Source organism: Hordeum vulgare, chromosome 6H (genome assembly GCF_904849725.1).
Source record: "Hordeum vulgare subsp. vulgare chromosome 6H, MorexV3_pseudomolecules_assembly, whole genome shotgun sequence".
Lineage (NCBI taxonomy): Eukaryota > Viridiplantae > Streptophyta > Magnoliopsida > Poales > Poaceae > Hordeum > Hordeum vulgare.
In genome coordinates, this window is record NC_058523.1 from 35,436,689 (window position 1) to 35,447,176 (window position 10,488).

The 10,488-nt window shown below is 46.3% G+C and overlaps 2 protein-coding genes and 1 non-coding gene across 3 annotated transcripts; 2 read left to right on the plus strand and 1 right to left on the minus strand.

The window, feature by feature from the left end:
* Window positions 1-1,114: 1,114 nt before the first annotated feature.
* On the plus strand, window positions 1,115-5,269 carry LOC123404423 (E3 ubiquitin-protein ligase SINAT2-like). Its single transcript, XM_045098345.1, has 4 exons — window positions 1,115-1,416; window positions 2,423-2,726; window positions 4,106-4,492; window positions 4,681-5,269. Exons 2-4 carry the CDS (start codon window positions 2,499-2,501, stop codon window positions 4,999-5,001), a joined length of 936 nt encoding a protein of 311 aa, XP_044954280.1. The 5' UTR covers window positions 1,115-1,416; window positions 2,423-2,498; the 3' UTR covers window positions 5,002-5,269.
* A 442-nt stretch (window positions 5,270-5,711) lies between these two features.
* Window positions 5,712-5,793, plus strand: TRNAS-GCU. Its single transcript has one exon. It is a non-coding gene; the product is annotated as a tRNA-Ser (tRNA).
* Window positions 5,794-6,242: 449 nt separating this feature from the next.
* On the minus strand, window positions 6,243-9,565 carry LOC123404424 (ADP-ribosylation factor-like). Its single transcript, XM_045098346.1, has 7 exons — window positions 9,261-9,565; window positions 8,421-8,511; window positions 7,903-8,018; window positions 7,399-7,458; window positions 7,226-7,291; window positions 6,711-6,924; window positions 6,243-6,564 (listed from the first exon to the last, which is right to left on the minus strand). The coding sequence occupies exons 1-6, from the start codon at window positions 9,315-9,317 to the stop codon at window positions 6,730-6,732; spliced, it is 585 nt and encodes a 194-aa protein (XP_044954281.1). The 5' UTR covers window positions 9,318-9,565; the 3' UTR covers window positions 6,243-6,564; window positions 6,711-6,729.
* Between the last annotated feature and the right edge of the window lie 923 nt (window positions 9,566-10,488).

Sequence of the window (10,488 nt, forward strand, 5' to 3'; positions counted from 1 at the left end):
GATAGGATCGACCACCGACAAGATTGGGCGACACATATTGCATGAAGCATTGTTGGGTGGGTGGCTTTCTTACCATCCGGCTTTTTGTTTCTAGTTTTGGCATTCATGTTGCTCCCTAAGCCTATTTTTTCTCTTAAGGATTTCAATTTCAATTTGTAGCTAACAATATGATAATATAGAAGCATATGAAAATGGGAAGACAAACGAACAAATAGTTTGATTATATAAGTGGTATGTTGCTCGACAGTAATGGTATCACTGTGTGTAAATTTATTGCTCGTGTGAACATGTGAAGATCTAGACCGTAAAACACCATCTTCAACGTTTTGATGGGTTTACTGTATTTATATGTAGTTGCAGTATGATGTATCCTTACACATATGGATGGCACATAGAACATATTACAAAAGCAGAAGAAATAAGAATTTCTCTATATCTCTCTCCCTCCACACACACACACACACACACAAAGATCGTTCAAGCGTCAAAGTCGTGACAACCATATCTCTTTGAAGGAGAGATGCAAGAATTTAGACCTCATATTTCAGTGCAAAAAATATTATGCGGGCCCCTCTATAATAGAAACATGAGAAATTACTGAACTATCCATCAAACTACAATTGTCCGCTTTACATAAAAAACGAAAATGAATTTACCAATGTTCTCATTCTTCCTCGATTCCTTCCCCTGGCCATTGATTTAGATAGTAGGAGTGGCTTGTCCCCCCTCCAGTCCTCCCTTTCTTCACCGCGAGGTCTTCAAGCAAGCGGTGGCTCGACGAATTTTCCTCCACCTTTATTAAAGTTGCTAAATCTGTTTCACAACACCACGAATTTCACTTTCGACATCGAACCGCCGGCACAAAAGCAACTACGTGGCATTCCCTTCATCATCACCACAACTTGCTCAACATGTCATCAAAAGAGAAGAAAAACACACCGGTTGTTCAAGTGTCAAAGTCTCTTTCTAGGTGAGACCATGACCATGACCATGGCTCTCCCCAGCGAGGCCGAGGCGTGGGCCCGGCCTGTCAGTCAAAGAAAAAAAAAATCCTACCGTTGAAGCGAGGGAAGCCCGGCGTAGAAAGCGAAACCGCCGAGGCGTATATCCGCGAAATACGGTGCTAAAAAAAAGGGGAAAGCAAAACCGAAATATCTGCCCGCCTCCACCACTGTTCGTCTTCCCCTCCGCTCCTCCTCCTCCACCTTCCCCCCTCGCCACTCCTCCCCGACCCCTCCGCCGAACTCGCCTCCCATTCCCCCGTCCCCCCTCCCGCGCAGCCCCCCGGACGCGACCTCGCCGGCGGCGGCGGGACGGAGGGGCGGCCGGCGTGCCCTCGGCCGCCGGTGCTGCCGCTGGGCCGGCGTGGACCGGAGGAGATCCGCCCCCGACCTGGGATGATACCTTCGTTCGCTGGTGAGGAGCCCTAGGCTTGGCTGCACGGGATTTGCTCCAAAGCCTTCTTTTTTACTACCAGTTGTTATTATCAGCGGGGGATCTTCCCGCCGCCGCGGATTCGAGCAATCGAATCTGAATCTCTGTTCTTGCCCTCCGTTCGGCTAAGCCGCCGATTTCCCTTGCCGCCTAGTGCCGCACCGATCTAGGACCGCCCGGAACGCCAGTATTTCGAGTTCGATTATTAGGTTCCCCCTCTTCGGCGCGCGCCAGATCCAAACCCAGGGCGCGGCCGCCGTTTATTTTGCAGCGGAAATTGGGGCGTACAGTTGAGGTGAAAGGCTCCAAAATCCTTCTCGGTTTGGGCACACCGGAGTCTCTTCTCCCTCGCCGCATTTGTTTGTTTTAACAGGAGAACAATGAGAAGCAGAATGCGGTTTGGATGGGGCGAGACTGAATTTTTTTGTTACCACGAGTAGTACACTTAGGCATGTGGATCTTTTCAGGAGAAATAAGGCGGTCGTGAAACCAAACTTGGGAAGGTGCCGATGTGTAGTTCATAGCAGTTGTTGTTCTTTAACATGTTGAATTGTTGGTGCTTTTTGCTAGTAGTTCAAATGTACTGGATGATGTGAGTGCTCCTTAATGACATGTCCAACTTCTAGAAACGATCTAAGCTTTGGAATGAGGCCAACCAAGACTGATAATTTGCCAGAATTCAGTTTTTCTTCGGTTCTAACTTCTTAATAAGTGAATAGATGTTTAATTACCAGTAGCTTCAGTCGAGTTGGATTCTGTTGGTGGTGGCGGCAACTACTAATTTGTTCTCACTTTACCGTAACTCCGAATGTGAGTCTTGTCCCTCAACTTTTGATTTTGTTGCCCAACTCCAAGTTGCGACCCTTGCAAGTTTATATAGCTCCTCTAAACTGAAAGATTAATTCAGTATCTACCTATACCCATGCAACAGATTATTCTACACATGTTTAAATGTCTCAGCTAATAAGCATGGAACCTCATAATGCAGCTGATCACAAGGAAGGGTGGAGTGGCGGGGGTGTTGATATCATCTAGTGCTTCCCAATGTGAAAGAAGCTTTCACAATGGCCCCAGGAAGCAGCATTGTGAGTGTGACTGAAGTTCCTGAGTCAGATTGTGGCGACCGTGGGCTCTCCGAGTCACTCAGTAGTACTAGGCTTGATGGAGATTCTACAAGTAAGCCCTCCTGGGCTGCGTCACTTGTCAATGTTGGTTTGTCATCATTGACTGGATTGAATGATTTGCTCGAGTGTCCGGTGTGTACAAACTCAATGCGGCCACCTATACTTCAGGTATGTGTACTGATGCGTATCTGAACTCTTTGTAGTCCTGCAGCAGAGTTGAATCATTGATAATTTTGATATTATTGCAAATGAGATTCTGTTATTTTTTTAATTTGACTTGGATTTTCTTACATGAATTTGACTTGGATATTGGGTTGGATCTGTGTGGAAAGTTGTGCCAAACTGCCAGGCCCATGACTTTGGATAATTCACTGTAATTGCCTTTTGATGTAAGGTGTAATTGTATAGATGTTGCATTTGTGACAACATACGGCATGTGGGTAGTAGCGTGTCTTAAGCTATTCAAAGTTATTGTGTTCAAGGAAAAATTTAGTGCAAGGTGTTAGGTGGCCAACTTTGCCTCTGCCTAGCACCTAGCTTGCCTAAATTTTGCCTCTGCCTAGGGCATTCTGTACGGACATGGTAGAATGGACTTGCCTAAATTTTCCTTGATTGTGTCGGTAAAGTCTACTTATTCTTTTGCCGAATAAAGTACCCTTGATCGTTATATTCTGATTTATTTTTCATGTAGAATTGCCTACCATTTTAGCTTACAGAAATTCTTTAGCTGCCATGTTCTAGGTTCTACCTTCAAACTAATAACAAGTTTACATTTGGCCGCACTAATTCAATTGTCTTTCATTTTGTGTTTACTGTATTGCATGTTCTTACATGCTGGATTGTTGATCTTCAAAGTCGCCCAGAACTTCCACATGTTGAAAGAAATAACTCAGCACTTGGGGGAAGAATCCCAATAGCATTTTTTTAGGTAGATAAAACACCCTGAACACCGGCTTCACCGGCTACGGCAGCGCAATGAGCGACCTGGCACGCATGGAAACACACAACGAGAGTAACTTTTATTTGTGAGAACCAGGGTTAGAGCCCTGGATGGTAGCCACCTTCCTAGGCTACGGCAGCGCAATGGGCGACCTGGTACGCACGGAGACACAAAATGAGAGTAATTTTTTTATTTGTGAGAACCAGGGCTCGAGCCCTGGATGGTAGCCGCCCTCCTAGTGGTTTTACCGTTGTGCTAGATGCACATTCTCTACTTCCGTATGTTGAAGGAACAATACGAATGCATGAGAACATTTGCTTGGTTTGATCAGTACATTTGTGCCTTGGATGCATAGTTAGGTGCTCATGATTCTGTCTTCCTTTGTATGGTCTCAACTCTCAACAAGTTGCATGAAAGCTGTTTTCAGTACCCTTGCACGTATCATGATCATTCATCTCTGCAACTTTGCTATTGGTTCCACCCTTATTTTATTTCATTACATCCAAAAGAATATCAAGCTTATTGCGTGAGATCCATGGTAGTTAGAACAAGTTTTGTCCATTATGATTTTATGATAATCTATTGACGATTCATATTCTTCCTGCAGTGCCCAAATGGCCACACAATTTGCTCCAGCTGTAAGCATAGGGTAGACAACCATTGCCCCACTTGCCGCCAGGAATTGGGAAATATCAGATGCTTGGCTCTCGAGAAGGTGGCCGAATCGATCCAGCTTCCATGCAAGTACCAAAGCCTGGGCTGCACCGAGATCCATCCTTACCAGAACAAACTTAAGCATGAGGAGATCTGCAGGTTCAGGCCATACAGCTGTCCATACGCAGGTTCAGAGTGCCTGATCGCAGGCGATGTTCCGATGCTCGTGTCTCATCTCATCAACGACCACAAGGTGGACTTGCACGAAGGCTGCACCTTTAACCACCGCTACGTGAAGTCCAACCCTTACGAAGTGGAAAACGCGACATGGATGCTCACTGTAAGTAATGATACATCTATGCATCTTAAATAAAATACAGAGATACATATGGTGTCATGTTAAACAAAATACAGAGATACATATGGTATCTGGCTGTGCCTATCTCCTGTCGTCTTCTTTGTAGCCTTCCGATCGATGTTTGGCTACGTTCAGTCTACTGTAGTGATATGCTCCCTGCCATTTTGCAGGTTTTCAAGTGTTTTGGGCAGCACTTCTGCCTCCACTTTGAGGCGTTCCTGCTGGGCATGTCCCCGGTGTACATGGCGTTCCTGCGGTTCATGGGGGAGGAGAGCGAGGCTCGGGGCTTCTGCTACAGCCTGGAGGTGGGCGGGAACGGGCGGAAGCTGACGTGGCAGGGCACGCCGCGGAGCATCCGGGACGGGCACAAGAAGGTGCGGGACAGCTTTGATGGGCTCATCATCCACCGCAACATGGCCCTCTTCTTCTCCAGCGGCACCCGGCAGGAGCTCAAGCTGCGGGTGACCGGCCGCATCTGGAAGGAGCAGTGACCGACGACGAGCCATGGCTCCTTCTCCTCCGGAGCGCGCCGCTGCAGCGAAGTGTACTAGAGATCGGCGGTTGTGGCTCCAGCATGTCTTGTCGGTGCGCCTGCCTCTGCGGTCGTTTTGTCCTCTCCGTGATTCCATTGTTTCGTTGTCGTGCTGGGAGACTGTCTGCTACTTGTGCTGCTACTTGGTGTACAAATGCTTGGTGCTGAAACAAGGACCACGGAAGGGAAAGGGTTCCCGAGAACGTACTACTACGTATGTTGTGAAATTTCTTGCAATTTGTCATACACAAATCCAGTGCATCTTGGCCTGGCATGGTGTTCCCGGTAGGCATGGCCCTGGTTCCCCTAAGAAAGGAGGGTGGTGGTCCACATTCTTTCGGTTGGACATTCCCATCGATAGTGAGGTAGGTGTCTATGATGACTTTGTTAATCTTAAGACCTGCTTTGCCGGTCCATCAGCATGCATCTATTCATATAGGTGGGTGTGTATGCCAATATGGTGCCGGGGACATGGCGTGACGGTGATGCCGCTACGGAGCTCTTGTCGCCTCAAGTGGTTCGTCGTTTTGTCCCCAACTCTCTTCCACCTTGATTCTGAGAGATGGAAACACAATCGGGTCCCAACCCGTTCGAAAATGGCAGCTTGATAGAATTAACTGATGACAATCAGTTAATAAGAAAGCCTCCGAAGCATGTCATTCAACAACCGACGCTTTGGCCGAGTGGTTAAGGCGTGTGCCTGCTAAGTACATGGGCTCTGCCCGCGAGAGTTCGAATCTCTCAGGCGTCGTATCCATTTTTTTGCTCCTTCTTTTATCTCTATCCCTCTCAAATGGCAGGCCCGTGGTTAATAAACTCAATCAATTACTTATTATTCTTCTCATTTTTGCTCTCTTCGAACAATATTTTGGGCTCCTGTCAAATGCAGTTTTATCAATTTGATGTTTTTATGAATTCGAATCACTCAGGCGTCATACTCATTTTCGTTCACATTTTTCTTCTTCTCCTTATACCTCTCCCTCCCGGATGGCACAATTTCAGGCTCGTGGTTAATAGCTCAATCAATTTATTTTATTTTTTTTCATTTTCACATTTTTGCTCTTCTAGAAAAATATTTCAGGCTCCTGATAAATGCAATAATATCGATTTGGTGCTTTTCCCTATAGATGATCAATCTTAGAAATCTATTACAGAAGCTGCGAGCTATCATGCAGACAAAGCATGCATTCAGCAAAGTCATAACTCATAACCAAACTGTTTCCTCTTTCTTTCATCATCAGTATGCAATCCAGAAAAGCACTCGTGTGCCCCCAACCGGCCCCCTTCTCAGGTATACACAAATACAAGATTACAACAATCCCATGCCAGGTGCTATTTATCGTTCACCCATCCGTTATACACCGCAAGTTCCTGCCAGACGAGCGCCATATGAACGGCCGCCACACACAGGTAGAACAGGCACACCGTGGGGCGTGTTCTTGCGAGATGAACAGATCAACGGATAGATGGATGGATGGCCGCTGCGTCAGGTGAGGATCGTCGGGCGGTCGAGGCAAGGTCACTGCACAAACAGAACATCAGTTTCAGACCTGAGGCAGTAATAATTTAGGCATGATCGACGGTAACACCAGACGACCAAGATTGTTGTTACTGTTATATGAAGGTAGAAAGTAAATGAGTCGATGCGGGCTGAGAATCAGGCAGGACCTTTTCCCTGTCTGTGAAGCTAGATAGAAGGTCCAGCAATTGAAGTAGCATGGCCGGTCTCCTGCAGCTGCTTCAGGGTGGACGCGAGCCAATCGAGCCCGTCGTAGAGGCCCTCTCCGCGGAGCGCACACGTCCCCTGTATGTGCCATATCCTGTTCTTGAGATCATGCAGGCCCAGCCCTTCAATGACCTCCTCCGGGCTCATTGAACCTTTCTATATGAATTGTGAACAAGGGAAACGTAGTCAGTCCAGGCGATCTCTAACCCCAATTTGTGTGCCGAAAGTAAGCATCCACACTTGTTCTCTAATAAGTACAAGATGAAAGGTTTTATTTTATTCTGTAGGCAATCAGCGCTAAATTTGGTACCAAACAAGGCATGCTGGTGGGACTTTTTTTTGTTTCCATACTTCCAGTCGGAAGGCAATTTCAGAAGAAAAAACATGTATGGCAACCCAATCAAATGATGTCATGAAACAGCTAGGCAATTACGCAGGAACAGTCAATTTAACTTACCAAGTCCTGTTTGTTTGCTAGTACCAAGATTATGCTGTTTGCCATCAAAGGGTCCTTGATAATGGTCTGAAAGTGTCCAAGGATTACAAGTTAGCATGATCTCACACTCTCAGCCAACATAATTTAAGGCGACCGGAAGTCTATAGTGACAGAGATAGTATAAAATATGTGACCTGGAATTCTTGTCTGGCATCTTCAATCCTTTCTCTGTCCAAAGAGTCCACAACATAGATCTACACCAAATCAACAGAAGAAACACATCATTAACATTGGCAGCAAAACATATGCATCTGATCCAAGGAAAAGTTCTAACTATCATGGAACTCCTGATTGAATCAGCTAAAGAGCTATCCTTCACAAGAAGACTAAAATGTTCTCTGTGTATGTTCTACACATCAATCTACTCATTTCACCCACCACAGCTACTCCCTCTGTTCCATAATGTAAGATACATTATGGGACAGAGGGAGTAATAAACAAGGAAAACAACCACCGCTTGCAGATTTTTCAAGAGATGCCACAACTATTTTTTTTGAAAGGCTGCACTTATAATAACCATATTGGGAACAACACGCGGAAGACAGCGAAAGCGAGGATTGAAAAAAATACATCGGTACTAAAGTAGGGCTAAAATGGCAAGATGACATGCTATATTTTAGTATGTCTCTAATTATTACCAGTGCATCAGAATTGCTGAGGTACATCCTCCATAATTGTCTGAGTTTTTCTTGTCCACCAACATCCCACACGGTAAATGCCACATTCTTGTACTGAACCTTCTCGACATTAAAACCTGGAGAGGAGAAATGGTATACCAGAGATAGACATAAGACCAATGAATGGAAGATATGAGGGCAGCAGTGAGGTCCAAATGTCAAGATGGTGCAGTTTATTGTCACAATCTATGGTGATAAGCTCCCAATTTTTTTCCTGCTTCCTAAAATTCAATTAAGTTATGTTGTTCCAAGTAACAAAATCTGGAAGACGAATATGTTAGCCACACCTATAACTAGGAAACTCGATTTCAACAACACTACACGATTCATTTTCCCTGTATAAAGTAAAATAAAAACAGAAAAACACTGAAGACTGGACATCTTGATGGCATGTAGTACAATAAAGTAGCACAACACTGAAGACTGGACAAGTGGACACTTAAAAACAGAAATTAAAATATGCTATATTAGTCTCCTACCTACTGTAGGCACAGTCTGAAGAACCTCCCCCAGGTGCAGCCTATACAAGATTGTTGTTTTGCCAGCTGAATCCAAACCAAGCATCACAACCTTCAAAAGTTTATTCACCATTAGCAGAGGAAAAAAAAAAGAGACAGTAATCAAAGGATGCACTTTACAAACTGATTTGCAGTGAGCAGGTGGAAGATTTGGTGGAATGCTTCGTAGTTCGGCTTAAATTGGAAGAATGGAAAAGCAATGTGGTAGATGTTTTACGTTTTAACTAGGCCACTAGCTAAGTTCACCAATACCGCGATCCTTCCTTTGCAGAATAAACTGGATCGGGAGTCAGCACACCCCTCCAACCCACTGCAACAAGCGCGCACTGCTAGAGTGCCATCCGAAACCATTTCGCGGCAGATGGGTCGGTGCAGGGAGAATCCAATCAGAGGAAGCACTCGATTCGTCAGACCCTGCGCCGTGCAGTTGAGAGCTCCACCCACCCTCGAGAAAGAAACCCCTAAATCCAGAATCCCAGGCCGCCCCACAGTCCGAAGGGCACGCCCAAGAACTCGGATCGGCGGTTTCACGGCCCTCGCCATGGGCCATCACAAAAGCTAGCACGCAGATTGGCGCACCGACTGGAACGCCTGTCGGGATGGGTTCCCGACTCAAGGGCGTGCGTGGCTGATTCGATTAAAGCGGGAACATACATCCGGAAGGTGATTGATTCCAAGAACTCCGCCGCAAAGAGGACGCCCCAAGAACCTACGAGATCGAGCGCCCTATGTGGCCCCCGAGCGCGGAGCAGATGGGGAGGGAGGGTGGGAGGGAGGGGGGATCGTGGTTTGGTTTCTTACCCTCATCTCCTTGGTGGAGAAGAAGGAGTCGAAGAGCCTGCGCAGCGCCTGCCCCATCTTCTTGCTTCCGCTTCCTGGTTCTCTCTCTCTCTCTCTCTCTCTCTCTCTCTCTCTCTGCAGTGGGTGGAGCGGATTCTTGGACAGCTGTTGCTCCGCGCGGGGGGAGGTCGGGTTGGTGTGGGAGCTTCGGGAGGAGGAGGAAGAGGAAGAAAGTAGATTAGGAACGGGATGGATGCTTGTCTTTGCTTTGCGCGGTGGTTCTGCTGCTGTTGCGGTGGAACATTCAAGCCCCGACTCCTCCTTCACGGCGAGGTTTTTTACTTGCGTGATGCCACCTCCAATCTTGGTACTAACTAACTGATGCCAAAACTAATCTTTCTTCGCCAGAAGGCCAAAGCGTGTGTTAAAGTTGTCCAAATGGCACCACGCGAGCAAAATTCGATGCCGTCTCTGGATCTCCGAAACAGCCTTTCGAGTACAATAAGATACAGTCAGCAGGCTGTAAGAATTAAAACTGTAATATTTTTACTGAGTTGGATGAGAGAGAAGGGAAGCGGGCTCTTCGTGAAGAGTCGGCTCTAGCACGTTCCTAGGTGCTTTGTGAGAATGAAAGGTGAGCCATATATGATAAAATTAGTACTCTTTTATAGCTAACTATTGCACAAGCTAGCTATAAGATGGGTTATAGCCAGCAGTTAGCTATATTATTAACCATGCTTTGAGTCAGGGAAACTTTGTTGACATGACGGCCGTGACCGTAAACTACAAGTGGCATTAGACAGGGGATCATACATGATGTCTTTGGTTATTTGCATCAGGTCCAATCAAATCCGTTAGGATAAAACAAAGGGGTGTTTGGCGAAATTACTAGTTAGAGTACATCTTTTAACGATTACTCTCACCTTCTTAGATCCCATGTTGATAGATTTTGACAAACTTTTTTTCACGAAAAAATGGGCGTTTTTTTCCTTTCTGAGGTGTGCTACTGCAACAAAAGACCTTCCAATGGCGTCAGAAATAAGCGTGTCGACGGCACCAGGAATCCTTCTGCTACGGCTACGCTTTAAGGGACTTCCTAGGCAAATATGCAAAGGATTTCCCCCGTGGCCTTGGAGCCTTGCGTTGGTGTTCCCTCGTAGCGGAAAGGGTGATGTAGCGCGGCGGTGGTAAGTATTTCCCTCGGTTTTGAGAACCAAGGTATCGATCCAGTGAAGGAGTATCACAAGTG